Below are 17673 nucleotides of genomic sequence, written 5' to 3' on the forward strand. Positions count from 1 at the left end.
CTCGATGAAATGAAACCATATAATTATATATCAACCTTTGGCGGGTAAGGTTTTTCAGATATCACTAGCGAACAGATCACACGGCCCGTCAGCATCGGCGTCTGTACAGCCTGGCAGTACCTTGTCCTGTCCACCTTCAGGATCATCAAGTCGAGACATGCCAAAATCGAGTTCACGAGTTCCACAAGCAGATCTGTTCAAGGACACCAGAGCCGTACGAAATTCACAAGCGAGATAGGTCTACAAGCTGGTATAAATACATACAAGCACAGTATTTTTGGTGAGAACGAATACAGTCGTCTACGACTGTGAGGCAGTGACGAGAGCAAGTCGCGAGGAGACCTCCGCTTGAGCGCGCACGAGGTTCGCGAGGTAGGACATCATGAGAGTATCCTGAAACGTAAGAAGAAAATATCAGCAGACGAAAATAGTTCGTGAAGAGGGCACCGACCTGCAAGCTGTTCGCAAAGCCGCCCTTTTCGAGCTCCTCTGTCCCCGTACCGAAGGTATCCATAAGATAGCGCCCGACGGCGGCATCTCCCTTCTTCTCGCCAGCAAGCACGGCGCGGACGTAGGAAAGGACGCGATCGAGCATGGCGACAACGGTTTGGAGAGATGATTCGAGTTTTGAGAGATCAGATATAGGGAGGGTGGAGGCGGGGGAGGAGAGGAGATCCACTGTCATTTTAGAGGTTGTCAACTGAGGAGTTTGGAGACAAGAGGAGGGTTTAACGTACAACCACTGCGCTCGGCATCGTTAAAGCGAAGATCGACAGGGATGGGTACGAACACGGCGTTCTCGGGTTTCGGGTAGACGCCAACGGGAGAGCTGCGAGGAAGGACGAAGTGTCATACTTTCGATGGACTCCGTACACGGTGCTCAGACGGACCTGGTGTAGGCTTTTACGCCAGCCTCTTCTCCCTCGACGGTACCCGTGCTGAGCGCAACGTGAATCGCAAGATGTGGTGCTGTTTCTTGAGAGTAGAAATTTTGGATCAAAGCGGAATACGTGTTCAGGTTCGATCCTGTCGAGTACCTGTTCCATCATCGACTACGGTCAAACCTCCACACTCTCCCTCTAGGAACAGAGCACGCACCATCCGACGATTGCGTCTTTCGGGCTCACGCGTTGTGAAAGCTCATACATGGCGCGGTGGTACTCCATGTCTACCGCAACCTGCTCGCTGGTCTCGCTGTGCAGGACGGCGAACGCAGAGCGAACTTCGACTTCGCCATTCTCAGACCGCGTACCGAGGAGAGTCCCGATGACGCGCTCTTGAGTGTCAGTGCGGCGAAGATAGTGGTCGAGGATGGTAAAGAGGGCAACAGGGTGGATAGATACAGATGATGGGGTGCGCCTGTCAGGTTACAGAATCCTGCATGAGTAAAAAACATTTATACAATATCCGATGAGATTAAGGATTTTGGAGCCAAATTTTGACTCGGCAAAAGAAGTGATCATGAGGCCAGTATGGCTCAGAAACCCGAGAGCTAATAGATGAAGGGAACAAGCAAAACATACGCAGTGGAAGTGGAGGTGGACGGGGCAGCCTGGAGGTGCAAAGCAGATGACGGGGGACCGAGAGACATGGCTTTGTTGATGTTGCTTTCAAAAGATCTGAAAGATCGTTTGTGAATGTGTTCAGCGAACGGTTTCTGCTTGGCTGCTTGACCGGAAGGGACTGGCGAAGTGGACGAAAATCCAAAGCTTGATTATGTAATCAAGCTGCGTTCGAGTTGCGGTCACCGTCGGACGACGTGCTAGCACCATCCAACCATGTCGACCTCACCCTTTACCTCGGCCCACAGGCTCTACGTCAAGTCGCTCTACAAGCGAATGCTCAAGAATGAAATGGATTGGGTGGTGCGGTATGATCTGTTCAGGGCGCGTGCTCTGAACATTAGAGCAGAGTTCGAGAAGAACCGGTGAGATCACTTCACCTTCACGTCCCATTCAGAGGGCGACGCGCGTCCCATCTTATCGAGGAAGGAGGTGTTGATATATAGAGCTAATGCTACTTCTTGGCAGGCATGTACACGATCCCCGTGCGCTAGCGAGCATCTTAGAGAAGGCTGAGGCCGAGCTTGCAGAGAAACGGCATCCCGACCCATACATCCGTAAGTTATCCTTATCACAGTCCTTACTGTCGGCTAAACCCAAAATATTGTCTATTTAAGCTTCCTTGTTTCCTGGTGGGACCAAGTGGTGCGTGCTGCAGTTCACATACGTCATTCACCTTCACATATTCACTGCCTCGTTCTTGCAGGGAACGCAACGCACCCGTTGGTATCTTACTCGAGCCATCTTTCTTGTGCGCCTATTAATGACTTTGTTTTTGGCAGCCCCCGCTGGGACCCATCTTCGACCACGAAGCGCACGATGCTCATCACTGATCGCGCACCCTACGTGCCTAATGTATACCGCATCATCCCGAATCTATTACTCTGTTTTACAGCGTCTTGTCCACTCTGATTCTTGGCGGAATACAGAGGATGCGTTCCTCAGTCAGGCCGGCTGAACATCTTTCTCTTTGCTCGGGTGCATTGCAGACCCAGCGACTCTTGTGGCCAAAGTATTGATAATCATATTCAGGCCCCAAAGTCATCTGTGTGCCATGTCTGTGAAGCAGTCTTCACGCACAAGGCATCAATCGGGTGCAAGGCTGGCGAACAAACATGATTTTTTCCTCAAGAATCAAAGTCTTATTGCGCTCTGTCATCACATCATACAGTCACCATCGGCAAGCCATTGCGGGGGTTACTAGCTGTGAGTACGGTTATTGACAGCCTTTGAATTTCCATGTAATCCGTCGTTCTGGTGTTGCATTCGACGTCACAATCATTGGCTGTACATGCATCAAGGAGGATGATATTCTTAGCTTGCGCAGATCGAAGTCTTTTGGCGGAGAGAAGGGGTCAGGCTTTTCTGGCCCGTGATTTTTGCACAAAGCGACTGCCTCTTGCCAGCCACGAGGCGGAGACGCTGAGTAGTCTATATTCCCCCCTTCCTCTGGCTGATTTTGACATGGAGAAGCCTCCTTATCGCTTGATTTACAAAACATTGTGATCACCCTGACTTCTTTGGCGCATCGCTTCTCCAAAAGTAAGTGTTCCTAAGCTGCCCCGGCCTCGTCATCTTTGACGTATCACTTCTCCAAAAGTAAGTGTTACTAAGCTGCCCCAGCCTCATCATCTTTGACCGATTCGCTTCCCTCCAGCGCTCGTGGGTGATGCAAACGCCTTGAGGTCGAGGGGCTGTATACTTCAGAGCCTATTAACTGGTTCTATGGCAATCACCGTATCCACTGCTTCATGCCCTCATGGGTCGCGGTGTTTTTGACGGTCGGCCAAGGCCGATTCACCGCGACTGGCGAATGAGGTGGTCCTTTGCCTCCCGCCTTTGTTTGAAACGCATACTGACTGCCTTCAATTTGTTAGGTAGCCTCGCGCGCTACCACCAGTACTTGGTTCTTGACTGTTTCTCGATATGAGGGCAAGAATGTTGAATACGGCAAATAGCAGCTACTCTCTAACCTTCACAGTTCTCGCCTGATCATCTTCCGTTCTCAGCGGAAACTATCTTCGACCACAAACCGCCCCACGCGGCTCTTCGCTGAATGCGTCTTTCCGTGGCTGCTGTCCATCGCGGTATCACAAATTTACCGCGTTTCGAAACCCATCGTCGCACTTGGACTGACCTTCTCAGAACATGCGGGAATCATTCTGTCAGTTGCGTCCCGGCGTTCATTCGGATCGTCGCATACCTGTCTGATAGTGCTGTCAGGAGCGCGTCCAAGTCCCCAAGTGCGCTTGACACTCACAGCTGAGTGAGCCGCGGTCCGCACTGCCATACATATGCATCATTGTTGGACAGAATAAAAGTTTATCGCCTTCGGGTGCAACTAGGTGCAGCCATCGTCCAAGGTTCACGCCTGACAGCGGCTTTTGAACGCTTTCTCCTGCCAAGCTAATCAGTATAGATAGGGCACAGTGTATCCACGATAGTTCTCCAGTTCAAGTGCCCGCTTTCGCCTCGCTATATCATGTCTACTAGCACTAACTTTACGCTTCCCATTTCTTATCGATTTGCTCGTAAGTATGTTCGCTTGAGTGCTCCTTCGTGATCGCCAGAATTCTGAACCCGAACCATATCTGACAGTCGATATTGGCAAGCAATCGCGAGGGGGGGCTCTGGGTTTGCTTGCGTATGATTGCTGTGGGTATCGAATGTTTGTCGATATACGTCGCCTTGCTACGTTGCGCCGTTGCTGATGACATCGAAAGTCATTAACCTAGACAGAGAGGTGATTTATCATGTCAAATCGGAATTTAAACAGACGTTCATCCGTGTTTGGGCTTTCCAGGTCGAGTTTATCTGGGGGCAGAAGAAGAACCGTCTTGGGTTTTGGCTCTACGTCTTCGTGTGTCCACTGCAAACGATCATGTCCTAGTCTCCAGAGCTGATGGATTCAACAGCTTAGGTTTCTGCCAATCGTCTATTTAATCTGCGGAATAAGTAAGTATTTTCCTTGGTTTATGTCCTTTGCCTGTATTAGTAATTGCGGTTGCAGTAACCTTCGCTCCCGTTGTTCCGCCAAAGGTGAGGCCCTTCAAGCTGCTTTAGTGTTTCCGACTAACTTTCCTCCAGATGTCAGTCTAGGCGCGGAAGCGATTGTTTCACCATTTACTCACACCAAGTCGTGTAGCTGCATCACTTATCTCACACTCGATGACGCCGTGACACTTTTGATTACCATTGTTACGCAAAGTGCGTATTTTCATCCTGGTGCGTTAACGATTGCTTAAATGCGACCGTCTAGCTATCCTACAGATTCGGGTGAGGACACCTCTTATTCGCACTCAAAGTCCGGCAGGTCGGCTGACACTCAAGCACTAGGTTTATGCTCTATACGTACAAAGCAGAAGCATCCTCATATTCCTCCTGTGCTGCTGTGCTCTCGAAGTTTTGACCATGTTGGTCTTAGCAGTCATAACCATGGATCGCTTGTCTCGTGCGTCCTATCTTTCACCCCCAATCCCAGCACCCAATGTTGATTTTGTGGGAAATAGATTTTCCAGTAATTTCAACGGCAACTGGTTGTTATTATTCAGGACTCTCCAGGCCTTCCGCGATATTCTGGATCCCGCCTCTTATATATGAACTGATATTATGTCTGCTTGTAGTATGGAAGGCTTGGGACGAGGAGATTCTATATCGCTTCGGGCTAGGACCACACACCTCCGACGGACAACCGCTTTTTACAACCCCTTGCATGGTGAAGTTGATTGCTCGTGACAGGTAACAGCTCATCGCATGTGTCCATGATCCAGTTTCTGATATAACCTGTGCTATCGTAGCTTGAGGTACTTCTCGGCGTGAGCTTCGACTCTCATCCACACAATCTGCTCATCCCTCATTCTCATTGACAGAATCTTCGTGGAATTCGTGATCAGCACGGTCATATGGTCCCATTACAAGTACTATGTCGATGTCACTATGCCGTGAGATCGACTCCCGTCTTTGTGAGAGCACGCTGACCACCTCCAATTTTCCAGATGGGCCTGTGCACTGCCATCTATACTTGGGAGCCGCCTCTTCATCAACATGCGAGAAAGCATGCTCGAGACGAGCAATCAGAATTCGTACGTCCTGGAGACGTTCCAGTTTGCAACACGCCCCGTCCTTGAGTCTGCAGATGCACGCAGGGACCCAGAGCTTACTGCGGATGCCCTACATCCTCATATGACATCTGCACCAGACGTTGAATTGGTGTGAGAAGGACGATTTCGATGGATTCGAGTACTAGAGTCGTAATTTATGAAATTGACAGGGAAACACTTGAATGTGATGAGATATGCTATTGCGGGTTCTAGTACTGCGCTCACGGTGTATAGCCTTCGCTATTGTTCCTGACCTTGAGGTTCTTGAGCATGTTTCGGCGTGGATACTTGACATCAGTTAAAGAGGGTATGATACTGTGATACGCACGGTCATGCTATTCTGAGACCTTTATACATTCATCTGCAGAAATAAAGGGACACAACAGGAGGGACCGCCTTGTATAGACATGGCTAATCATGGCGGGACATTATAATACAAGAAAATGCTCAGTTATTGAGATAAAAACACGAGCTGCCGCCTAATTTCGACAAATAAGCTCTGCGGAGCTTGCTTGAAGCGAGGTACAATGGCAGCCCTCCGACACACACCTCTTTGAAAAAACATAGATGGTCCGTGCGCAGACGGTCGGGTATAAATGCGGGCCCCCGCCATCCATAATTCTTCATACTTACCTTGATGACACGGATCCCTTCAGGGACCTGGGTTCGTGGGCCGTGGGGACCTTCCATAGCACGGCGACCCTGTCCCCAGAGGGTGCCTGCGGTCTGTATGTGCTTCGGTGCATGCATCGTCTCAATATTTTCCTGTTCCGCCTCGGCCACTCTGGCTGGGCGGGCCTTATTTTTATGCCCCGACGCCGCTCTAACCCTAACCCTATTTCACTTCTCAATAAAACAAATTCTACGATACTGGCTATCACTTTTTGCATTCAATCATTTTATAAGCTGCCAAAGCTTCCAAAGTGGTACATATCTAGAGATGCCCTGCATCCAAATAAGATATTTCTGGAGCAAAAATCCTACAAACCTTTGCGTCATGCTTCATTTTCAGCACACAAACGATGTTTCTGCTGCGATATGTCGATAGCCTTCACAACAGAGCTAAGATACACAGTGATATATTGCGAGTAAGGCGTGATGGTGCTACATCCCGGGACCAAAAAGACTGATGACTGCGACTGGAAGCGGACCCCCCTCTCGTTGCTTGGTCTGACCGCAGTATGCTATGACGTATTTTGAGGGATGCCAGGTGACGGTCGGCGACGATGCAAGGGCGGGGACCCTGTGCAATGGTGCACTGGTCTCTGTCGCGCACTAAGAACGTGAGGTGTGAGCGCCGCGATTGATCGAGCGGGAACGAAAGGAAAAGACCGACGATGTCGATGTATGGCCCCGTGTTCGCGATCGCGATGTATTCGCCGTCGTGCGAGAAGCTGAGCGCCGTGATGCCGTTCCTGGGGCGAGGGCGAGGGATGGTTAGCTGCGGCGAGGAGGAGGCGCCGGCGCGGGGAGCGGGAGCGGGACGTACTCGCAGCTGGTGATGGTGCGCGCGCAGATCCACTCTGATAGATCGAACATGTTCACGATGGAGTCGTGGCCCCCGGACGCGAGGTACCTGGCGGCGATCAATACGGCGGTACGAGAGAGCGAGAGCTTGTAGAGGCGCTCACCGCCCGCGTGGGTCGAGAGCGGCTGCTACGCAGCCGCCGACGTGCGCTGCTGGGCTCTCGTAGAGGGAGAGCGAGGGAAAGTCCATTACTCGCAACGAGTGTTCTGAGTTGTGAGTGAGGATGATGCCGTCTCCGGTGTGGTTGAACATCGCTGTGGAAGCCGTGATCTGTTGAGGAAAGGCGGAACGGCATGAGCGATGTCCACCGGCAGTGGAGCCACAAGAGGTCGATCACGATGGTTTGCGCACCCCTTCTTTCTCAGAGCTTGCCCACTGATCTTTGGCGTCGTCGCCCTGCTTGCCATATGTCATGAAGAAGACCTGGTGGCCCGCCGAGACGTAGAGTAGCGACTTGCCATCGGGCGAGTAGTTTGTCTGGACCGGAGATACTTTCACGGTGCACTGTTGGACATGTCGAGACTCTGCAGTTGGAAGGGATGAGCTCTCGACTCACGAGCGGGGAGCGAGGAACGTACGGCGGGCGTCCCAGAACACTATTCGACGGTCCTTCTGGCTGGAGGAACAGAAGAGCTCGGGGTGCGTTGGGTTGTACGACACATAGTCGACGTCGTCTGAGTGTGCGCCTGAGAACAGAGCAGCGGAACGCATCTCCATCTGTGCCATCTGAGGTCAGTCATCGGAGATACATCACGAAGACCGTGGGGAGGACTTGCGCTTTTCTCCGGTTGAAAGACGCGCACGATCTTGTCGATTCCTACGGCGGCCAGCTTCTTCCCGTCGCAGCTCCACGCGACGTGGGTCATGGCCTGGGGCGACGTGACGCGGACGTCTCGCGGACGAAATGCGGAGAACGTTGTGGTCTAGGAGCGATGCCGGCGTCATGGTTATGGTCTATGAAGGTGGGTCGAGAGCGGGCATACGTGGACGCCGCGAGCTGCGAAGGAGGTGTGTGGAGGGGGGGAAGGCTGGCGCTGGGGTGGAGGGATCTCCTCCTCGTCTTTGGAATTTTGTGCGATCACAGATGCAGACATGGCGAGTGGTGGGATGTGTGGTATGTAGCGATGTCGAGGAGGATTACTGCTGGGGACCGGTGGCGCAGAGGGGACGACTCGGAAGAGACACGTGCTGGGAAACCGGCGGTGGAAGGTAACGGGGAGTCGGGACGCGGTGTTGGTGACTGTGGGTCCGTCTTTTGTTTGGTCTGTGTTCGATTTAAGTTGGAAGGCGGCTGGTTTTCCCCGTTTCCTTGTGATCACGACGACGACTGACCAATTATTCCATCAGCCTCGACTTTGTGGCTGCTCGCCGCTCTTACGAAGGCCCTACGCCCTTACGCCTCCACGCCCAAAACGCTCTCTTCAAGAATAGCTACGATTTACTTTACCAATGATTCCGCTCATCCCGACCCTCGCACTTGCGTTTTTCTCTTTTCTCTGCTCTTCCTTCGTCATTCTGCGTATCATAATTCCTATCTTACCTCCACACCCCCTGAGCAGGCGCGTTCCTCCCGTATGTCTCCGTCTCCGTGATCTGCTGTGATTCGCACGCTGACGTTTTCCATCAGTCTGAGTTCGGCCTCCCCAATTTCCGCTCCCTGTCGGTGGCTGACAAAAGTCACGTATGGCTGTCCCTCTGTGATGTTCTCGCGCTCTCTGTATTTGTTTGGGAAGCCGTCTCCGAGTCGATGGGTGGTGCATGGGGTTACCAGTCTGCGGCCGACCCAGGCTCCTCGGCCCGCTTGTGGTTTGCCCTCACCGTCCGCCAGACCTGTCTCCTCGTCGTGTCCGGTATCACCCTTATGCATGTTCGCATGGGCCGCTCGGTCTCCTTTGGCAAGAAGCACTGGGTCCTTTGGGCACCGATGCTCGTCCTCGTCATCACGTCCACGGTCCTCGCCGCCGTTATGTCGGGCGCAGGCATGTCGAGCTTCTTCGTCGGATATGTTGCCTACTCCACGACCATCTCCGCGCTCAGCACCATCTCGTTCACCTGCCTTGCGGTCACTCTCGTCATCATCAAGCGCAACTTGAATGCCCTTAACGATGCTGCCGACCCATGGCCGCCAGCTAAGGAAGTCGAAGAGAAGCCCCGTCCTTCTTTCGCCACCGAAGACGTCGATGCTATGCGAGAGGGTAGTTCCTGGATCACGTCTCGTGCTAGTTCCCAGCATGAATCTATCTCGGCCTTCTCTTTCTCCACGCATCATGACCACTCCTACGCCCGCCACCACCCCGCCATGGCGTCCAACCCCTCTATCCCGGCCAAGTCATCTTTCTGGTTCAACCCCTCCACTCACGACATGCATGCTCGCGATTCAGTTCCGCCAGTTCCGCCTCTTCCTTCTGCATACAAGAACCAGGCCCAGGTGTATGCGTCCCTGCACGAAGACCCCGACCCTTTCCGTCGTTCCGAGTCTCCACATGCGGCCCGCATTCGCATGGGCTCTCAGAGCTCTTGGTTGACTTCAAGCGACGGCAGTCATCGCACGCTCTCTGCATGGTCCTATCCTACTACCGTACGCGATCCGCCGATGATGGCTGCCATGGCTTCGACGCAGGACTTGAATGTCGAGCTCTTGCCCTCTGTCTCCCGCCCCGTGACTCCTGCAATGTCCAGCGCCCAAGTGCTTGGCGGCTATGGATACTCTCCTTCGACTTCGGAGGCCGAAAAGGGCATCGCCGCTCTTGCAGCGTCACCCTCGGGTGACATTGATGTCTCTCTTACTCGCAGCATTGGTTGGATGGCCAGTATCTGGGTGCCATATGTAGGTGACAGATTACTTTCTCCTTCCATCCTACTGAAATATCTGCTAGGCACTCGCACTTCCCTACTTTTTCTCGGCCTTCTCCGCTTCCGGCTCTAGTTCTGTGATGCCCCTTTTGCTTGTTATCAGTGTTACGATCTCTTCCCCCATCCTCGCGCTTAACATCGTTCTGCGGTCGCCTATCCCCATCCCGACGAATCTCTTCGATGTGCACAGCGAGCCACCTTCCATTGTCGCTCGCGCCCCTTCGCCTCAGAGTACTCTCCCCGTCCACTCCCGCGAGTACAAGCGCAGCGGGAGCACGACCGTTATCGAGGGACGTCGTAGTACCGATGTATGGGTCGCCAAAGGCGATGCCGTTGACGGCAAGAGCCGTGTCGGGCGCGCTTTGATGATGCTCGCGCCAGCCCCCAAACTGTCAGTCCTCCCACCCGAAACTAACGACGCCGTGCCCTCCACTCCCCCGCTTCCCATCCAAGATGACTGCAGTCCCCCTCCCACCGTGCCCACGACGCCGCACTCGGAGAACAGCGCGGAGTTCGGCCGGTCGAGGAAGCAGTCGAGGACGTCGTCGCACTTCTCGAGCGCCGACGAGTCGCTGGCGTTCACCACCGAGATTATGGTCGCTCAACGGCATTACTCTGCGATCGCTACCACGATGTTCATACCCCGGTCCCCCGAGAAGCGCGCGTCCACGGGCGGACACTTGACAACCGGTGATCTGCTCGGTGTATCATCCGCCATACCCAGGCAGCCGACGCACGTCCGCTCTCGCTCGGCGTCCTCTCTGAGTGGACCCAACCCTCCGATGAGCCCGCCTCCGTCTGCGCCGCTGCCCCCAATACCTCCGACGATCAGGAGCTCCCATTATATCGGGCACAGGAAATCGTACTCCTCTGGGCTCGATCTCGGCGCCGTCGGCAACGGCGAGATGAACGAGATAGACGCGCTCTCCGCCGGACTTCTTCCGCTCCTTGTTCCCGGTCTCAAACTCGGGAACGACGTGCGCGTCAGCGAGGATTGGGCCGTGCGCGGCCCCCCGGGCACCTTCAGCAAGGGAAGCAAGGCCGATAAGAAGGCGAGGCGCTCGATCAAGGACTCCTTTGGCGCAGGGGACGAATCCGCCGGATTCGCGACTTCCGCCGAGTTTTCGTCCCCCGATGTACACTCGACCCCTGTCAGCCGGCGCGCGCCGAGGCCCCGGACGTCTTCAGCGCACAAAAAGAACCTCTCCAGTCTTTCGGGGTAAGTGCGATTTTTCGATGGTATCTCACCAGCGCGTTGATCTGCCCCCGTTCGTCAGCCCTGTATCGGGCAAAGACGGCGCTCACGAAATCTCGGCTTGGACGAACGCGACCGACGACGCCCTGGAAGCCAGAATGGAGGAGTACAAGGCTAGCGCCGACACCGCCAATGACCGCAGGAAGCCGGTTTGGGGAAGCGAGTCCACTGCCGATGAGGAGAAACATCTTGCCTTGAAGCCAGAGTCGGATGTGTACCTGCAGCCTGCTTTATCCGGCTCCACCCTCGCCCGCTCTCCCTCTGGCCGTGTCCTCAGACCCCGGTCATCTTCCCTCAAGCTCGAAGACCTGCCCACAGGCGGGAACACCGCACGCTCGTCCCTCGTGACCCTGATCGCTGCGTTGGACCAGCCCGACAAGGCCCTCCCCTCCGCAGGCTCAGACGTCACCCTCTTCGACTTCAACCTCGGCACCCCCGTCGCAGAAAGCACCCCCGTCGAGCACAAGAGGAACAGCGCCGCCTCCCAGCGCGCCGCATCTACGAGCCGCCGCTCCAGCATCGTATACATCAAATCCGACGCCCCCGCCCCCGCCGGGTCCGCGCCAGACGACGAAAACGAACGCCCCGGCGCCAAGCCTCTGACGCCGCCCTCCACCTCGGTCAGGCTCGTCCAATGGTCCACGCGCTCCGTGCGCCCGCTCGTGCCGAAACAGAGCAAAAAGCTCGCGGACGCATCCAGCCCGCCCAAGACGACCTCCCCCAGCGGCGGGGGGCTGCGCCAGCTCTCGCTCCTCCAGAACCGAGATGCGAACGCCGACGGCGCGCGGAGGACGCAACCGCTGGCGGCCGGGAGCTGGAAGCAGAAGCTGAGGCAGCGCGAGGACGCGGCGGATGCCGAGAACGCAGCCCCGAGCGGGCCTGTGATAGGGTTGCGGCACAAGAAGCTGCGCGCGCTCAAGCTTGCGCGGTCGGACACGACGAAGGAACGGGAAGTCCTTCGCGGGCAGGAGGTGCTGCCGGACGTGGTCGTACGGCCTCCTTCGGAGACGCAGCATACCGAGTATGCATACACGTTCCGGTGAACGCTGGACGCTGGACGCTGAAAATTAACGATACGTATATACACCCTGCAGGCTGTCGTGCGTTTGCGAACCTCGCCTTCGCCTTTCATGAATAATCTTTTTTTTTCGCAACGTTTTTTTGTGCTTATACCCGCATTTTGTTTCGCTTTCGCAGTGCTTTTCACGTCGCATGACCCCTCACGCTGTTCTTGATCACGACATCCTTCCTCACGGCTCCTCCAGTCTGCTCTGAAACGCTCTCGTACGTCCGTAACCTTGCTCTCACACGTCACCATCATCATCACCATTGTCAATACTGTCGTCATAATCTACTATGCTATCCACTATCCCCTCGTCTCGTCTCGTCTCGTCTCGTCGCGTCGCGTCGCGCCTTGTTTCGTTTCGTCTCGTTTCGTTTCGCTGGCTATGCTGTGCTTTGCTCTGCGTTTGCTTTGCTTTGCACTGTTCTCGATGAACTACTATGCGTGTTCATATTTCCTTGTCGTTTGACAATACTATTGCTTGCACCCAGTTATTGTAAGGCTTTTATAGGTCTTTCATATCTTCAAAAACGCTACTCTCGACTGGTGTCTATTCATCAGACGATGTATCCGCCTCGGGCTCGTGCAACATCTTGAAAATCGTCGTCGGTGTTCTAGAGCAACCTTGTGAGGAGACCGTTTCCAATCAAGACTCACCGCGATCGATGAGCAAAGATCGCCGTGAAGCCCAGGTGGAGATATACTATGCACGCTATAGCCCACACTCGAACCGCATATGCGTCTATGCTGACAGCCCTTAATATTATACCCGTACACTATATCTTACAGTCTACAAGAACGGCACGTTCTCCATCTCGCCCGCCGCCAACAGGTCCTCGTCGAACGCCTGCTCCGCAGCCTCCTCGTTGACATCCTCGTCCTCGCCCTCGTACGCCTCGTCCCCAGCCCCGAACTCCAGGTCCTCCTCTTCGTCGTCGTCGAGCGACGTCCTCGACCCCGGCAACGACCCCGGCATGCTCTCCATGCTCCGCGTCCGCACGCGCGGCCCCCCGCGGGCCTTCTCGCCGTCCTCGCCCTCGCCCTCGCCCTCGCCGTCGTCCTCCGAGTCCAGGTACGTCTCCGACGACGACTCGGGGCTCCGGCTCCGGCTCCGGCTCGACGGCGCGAGGCCCGCGAGCGCGCCCCCGAGCCGCTCGAGGCTCGACAACTGCCGCAGGCGCGGCTCGCGCTCGTCGCCCATGTTCCGCCCACGGCGCGCAGCCACCGCGGGCGGCGGGAGCGCGGGATACGACGCCCTGTTGCCGGTGCTCCGCAGGCTGAAGTTCCGCAGGCGCGCGAGCGCGCTCTGGTTGGACGTGTCTGAGCGCGCGCTCAGTGCGGGCGAGGGCGGCGCGAGATCTGGGAGCGGGAACTCGGGCATGGGCGCCTTCCAGTAGTTGTTGTCCGTGAACTCGCTTTCCCACTTGTGTTGGATGGGAGGGAACATCTGGTCCACGAGGTCCGTCATGTGGATGTAGCTCTGTACAGAGCTGCGATCAGAGTAGGGGAGATCAGGATCGCGCCGACATCTTGGAGAACCGAGACGATACTCACGGGGACCGGTAGCCCGCCAGCTCCAGCAGCTCCATCTTGACCTCGCCGTTCGAGTCGATGGTGAATATCCGAGAACTAGGGATGTTGACGCTTCGGTAGGACAGCGCGTCCGTGATCCGGTTCCCGAATCCAGCGTAGAACGGGTCTGACGCCGCAGGGCTGAACAGGCGCTGGATATCCCGCAGACAAGCCATCTTGAACACCTCTGGCTTGCGCATGATCACCTCCCTGCGAGTAAGCCAAAAGCCTGGTCAAGGTCTCGTTTGATCGCGCAAATCGTTCGGCATGCGTACCGGTGCAACGAGGCCATGAGCCGGTCGGGGCTCATGATGACGGGGCCCTCCGGCAGCTGGTAATCGTTCTGCTTGATGCCCTGCAGATAATACCTCGTCGAGTCTGCCTGTCCAATTGCGCGGGACGTCAGATACATGATCTTGTACCCATTTCGGCATATATCGGTGTAGAGTTTGGCCACACCCAAGTGTGTCCAGTCCCTCCCGATCATCGTGAACACGTGTCCGAGGGCGTCAGATCTGAGCACAAGACTTGAGCAAACGAAGAGAAAGATAGGCCACGCAGTCCTCGTGCGTACTTCGTGATGGTCCCATCGATATCAGAGACCACGATCTGGTCCGTCCCCTCCCACACGAATATTCGCGCGGTGCATGCGGCCACGCTGGATGTCGAGAGAGAAAAGGTGATCGTGTTCGCGCCGGGCTGCAGATCCAGCTGTTTCTAAGAACCCGACAAACGAAGCTGTTTCAGCTGTGCTCAACGTTCAGGAAAGGGTGCGTTGGGAGATAGCTGTTACTCACGAGCTGATCGGATGTCAAGCGCAGCGTCTTCGCGAATCTGGTCTGGCCTTTAGCTTCCTCCGGGGTCGGCGGCCTGGATTTGCGTATAGGAGCGTCTTCGTCGGGAAGGGACGTAGGAGCAGGTAACACTGAAGGATCGTGTGTCTGAGCGTCCGGGCTCGGCACTATCGTCGACGAGCCGCTGCTTTGCTTCTGCCAACCGTCAGGAGAGATATCACATCCGAGGCAAGAGAATGAGACTCACGACCTCTAGAGGGACCGAATTGTAAGCCTTCAGCGCAGGTCGATCGCCTTTCCCGCTCAATTTCCGAATCCTGGGCCCTGTCAAACTATCGCCCGACCGCACGTCCACGCTCTGAGTCCGCGTCTTCGTCCCGCGCCTCCACCACCGCACCCACGACGTCCGCTCTGCATTCTGCATCTGCATCTGCGCTGCATCGCCCGCGCTCAGCCTCCCCTGCCCGCCCCCATCCCCGTCCGACAGCGGCTCGTCGTCGCTCTTCTCCACGTCCGAGCGCACCTCCCCGCTCCCGTCCACCTGCAGCTCCGGCGGGAGGCTCTTGCTGCGCTGGAACTCCTCGCGTATGCCCTCCTCGTCCGACTCGCCCGACATCTCCGCGATGTCGCCGACCAGGCCCACCGCCTTGGCTGCCATCTTCGAGCGCGTCGTCTTCGGGAACGTCGCGCGCATGGGCGACTTCTGCGGGAACGCGCCCCACTCCCACATGTACTCGTCTGCGGGCGGGGAAGAAGACATGTCGACCGTCAAGGCGCGGTGCAGGTGTTGTCGTGGAGGCGATTCAATCGGTGGTGCGGAATCTGCGCGCCCATTCGGGAAGGGTACTCGATAATTCTGACTCGTGTCGGTAGTTGGAGAGGGTGGATATATTCGGGTCTCCGGAGTCGGTGAAGAGGAGGGAAATGGGATAGCAGAGGAGGATTCCCCGTCACTATGCTGGAGGTCCATACGTCGAGAATGATAGCCGCCCATGTCGATCATGACATCTGATAACAGATGCCCGTTGGCTTAAAAAAGCGTAAGAGATCGACGTGCACTTACCTCCGTTGTTGAGGACATCTGGGGCTTCGAGATCTTCAGTCTTGACTTTGGGCAATATTTCGTCACCTTTGTCTTGTGGTGTATCTACGTGTAATGGGTCGTTGTGCTCATTTCTACTTGTCGTGATGCTTTGAGCGAGGTCGCGTGCAGCGACGAGGTTGTCCTTGAGTTGGGCGCTCTTCTCCTTCTCCGTCTCGACGATCGCGTCCACGATCACCTTGCCCAAGCCGGCTGTGCGACCGAGGAAGGTAGGCGGTTCGCCTGGTTCTGGGTAGTCGCGCTCATCCGACATGGGCTTCAAGAGAGACAGCCCAGAAGGCCCTGTCTTCGATCTGGGGGAAGGAGGCTCTGGCGCGGGTATGCTCGAATCGGGAGTGTTGGACGCGTTAAGATCCAGAAAGTCAGGTTCTTGCACGGCTTCTTCAACGCGTTGCGGGGCGCCTTCGGCGTCTCGATATGTATCCTTCGCGCCAAAGCGGGAGCCCTCGTCAACGTGGGTGCTCGCCTCGCCGGGCTTGGTCGGTTCAAGCAGGGGACTGGTGATCAGATCGTCTGGGACTTCGCCTTCTGTCTCGAAGACGAAGAAGGCCTCGCCGGCATCGCCGATCTTCATGTTGAAGGGGATGAGCTTGCCGTTGACGGAGACATTGACCTGGAGATGGGCAGCTGGGTCAATAATAGCAGGGCTCGAGGGCGTGCACGACGACGTCATAGGGTGCGTAACGGGTCGTGTGCGGATCTCTTCCAAATATACGACGTCCTCGGAGCGAGGGCCCGGACACAGTGCAAGAGTATATGCGCCCTTGGAGCATTGCACGGGCCAGCAGTCGTGTGTGCAGAAGTGCATGCTGGACATGGCTGCTCCTCGGATGAATGTCGCCCCAAATGTACACGATGCTCGTACCAACTCCGAAAACGTCACGTCGACCACACCTCCGTCGACCCGTCGCCCTTCCGGGATCCGCACGACGCCGCCAGCACCGCGCCCTGCAACGACCAGCGCAAAACATCCATTATCCACGCACCTTCTTCTCCGCAGGCCGCAGGACCTGCCATTTCCCAAACCTGACGTGAAAGGGCGAGCACGCCAGCTCGGAGCCCCCGTCCGCGGTCGACCTCCGAATGACAATGACATCAATCGCACCAGTGAGCGTAGAAGGATTGAGAGGCGGGAGCTCCTTGTAGTACTGGTATGGGGCGCTGATGGCATTCACTGCGCCCCAGAGGTAGTTCATGGGGTGGCGGGACGGCGAGGACGGCGAGGAGAGGGGAAGGAGAGAGGAGGGGCGTACGAGGAGGAGAGGCCGAGGCCGCTACTTATTCCAGTCGTACAACTTCCTCATGAATGTCCCGGACTCCGGACACGTGCCCCGCGCCACGTGCGTCCTCTTCCCGACCCTCGGTGTCTGCCAGAGACGCTCAAGCCATTCAGAAACGTTGTTAGATCCGTGCGCAGGCGCGGAGCAGCAGACCCCTGTTATGTCTTGATCCATGCCCCAGCATGTCCCATGCAGATCAATGACAGCGTCGCCGAGGCGCTCATTCAGGTCACAAGCATCTGTCTTGGGACCCCGATTCCCAGCCAACTGCCATCTCGCTGCATTCCAGCCCATCTATCGGCAGCGTATTGGCTGTACTTACTCACTCGAAGAAATGTCGACCCGTTTGTCTCCGCGGGTGACATGCAGATCTATCGAGCGGCGATTAAGAGAAGTGGTACACCATCTCGATTGCCCAGGTCCCCGATGGGCCGCTTCTCTCTAACCGGTTCAGACGCTACCCCCACATGATTCGGGAAATCCTCACCGCCTGTCCCGGACGCCCACGCCCTCCAGCAGTCGAAATAGGCGCAAGTAACTATACAGCATCCTCACGAGAGCACC

General features: G+C 56.0%; 7 protein-coding genes across 7 annotated transcripts; 4 read left to right on the forward strand and 3 right to left on the reverse strand.

Moving 5' to 3' along the window:
- Window positions 1–300: 300 nt before the first annotated feature.
- On the reverse strand, window positions 301–1591 carry HETIRDRAFT_314722 (uncharacterized protein; the record flags this gene model as incomplete). Its single annotated transcript, XM_009545149.1, has 6 exons — window positions 301–393; window positions 452–678; window positions 738–829; window positions 891–1037; window positions 1099–1359; window positions 1524–1591. 6 exons carry the CDS (start codon window positions 1589–1591, stop codon window positions 301–303), a joined length of 888 nt encoding a protein of 295 aa, XP_009543444.1.
- Window positions 1592–1778: 187 nt separating this feature from the next.
- HETIRDRAFT_123478 (uncharacterized protein) lies at window positions 1779–2326 on the forward strand (the record flags this gene model as incomplete). The annotated part of the gene is made up of 4 exons (XM_009545150.1): window positions 1779–1927; window positions 2031–2119; window positions 2180–2207; window positions 2269–2326. 4 exons carry the CDS (start codon window positions 1779–1781, stop codon window positions 2324–2326), a joined length of 324 nt encoding a protein of 107 aa, XP_009543445.1.
- A 1946-nt stretch (window positions 2327–4272) lies between these two features.
- On the forward strand, window positions 4273–5777 carry HETIRDRAFT_312309 (uncharacterized protein; the record flags this gene model as incomplete). The annotated part of the gene is made up of 10 exons (XM_009545151.1): window positions 4273–4422; window positions 4483–4517; window positions 4573–4601; window positions 4650–4769; window positions 4822–4838; window positions 4899–5013; window positions 5072–5300; window positions 5360–5377; window positions 5432–5503; window positions 5558–5777. 10 exons carry the CDS (start codon window positions 4273–4275, stop codon window positions 5775–5777), a joined length of 1005 nt encoding a protein of 334 aa, XP_009543446.1.
- A 522-nt stretch (window positions 5778–6299) lies between these two features.
- On the forward strand, window positions 6300–6710 carry HETIRDRAFT_47915 (uncharacterized protein; the record flags this gene model as incomplete). The annotated part of the gene is made up of 1 exon (XM_009544930.1): window positions 6300–6710. The coding sequence occupies one exon, from the start codon at window positions 6300–6302 to the stop codon at window positions 6708–6710; it is 411 nt and encodes a 136-aa protein (XP_009543225.1).
- On the reverse strand, window positions 6691–8284 carry HETIRDRAFT_155124 (uncharacterized protein; the record flags this gene model as incomplete). The annotated part of the gene is made up of 8 exons (XM_009545152.1): window positions 6691–6937; window positions 6999–7077; window positions 7152–7238; window positions 7294–7460; window positions 7542–7714; window positions 7769–7907; window positions 7940–8113; window positions 8174–8284. 8 exons carry the CDS (start codon window positions 8282–8284, stop codon window positions 6767–6769), a joined length of 1101 nt encoding a protein of 366 aa, XP_009543447.1. The 3' UTR covers window positions 6691–6766.
- Window positions 8285–8639: 355 nt separating this feature from the next.
- HETIRDRAFT_170138 (uncharacterized protein) lies at window positions 8640–12341 on the forward strand (the record flags this gene model as incomplete). Its single annotated transcript, XM_009545153.1, has 4 exons — window positions 8640–8762; window positions 8818–10017; window positions 10067–11262; window positions 11321–12341. The coding sequence occupies 4 exons, from the start codon at window positions 8640–8642 to the stop codon at window positions 12339–12341; spliced, it is 3540 nt and encodes a 1179-aa protein (XP_009543448.1).
- An 810-nt stretch (window positions 12342–13151) lies between these two features.
- On the reverse strand, window positions 13152–17025 carry HETIRDRAFT_46880 (lipid transport protein; the record flags this gene model as incomplete). The annotated part of the gene is made up of 7 exons (XM_009544897.1): window positions 13152–13839; window positions 13916–14143; window positions 14209–14448; window positions 14508–14650; window positions 14731–14922; window positions 15807–16442; window positions 16816–17025. The coding sequence occupies 7 exons, from the start codon at window positions 17023–17025 to the stop codon at window positions 13152–13154; spliced, it is 2337 nt and encodes a 778-aa protein (XP_009543192.1).
- Window positions 17026–17673: the final 648 nt, after the last annotated feature.

Source organism: Heterobasidion irregulare (genome assembly GCF_000320585.1).
Source record: "Heterobasidion irregulare TC 32-1 unplaced genomic scaffold scaffold_03, whole genome shotgun sequence".
Lineage (NCBI taxonomy): Eukaryota > Fungi > Basidiomycota > Agaricomycetes > Russulales > Bondarzewiaceae > Heterobasidion > Heterobasidion irregulare.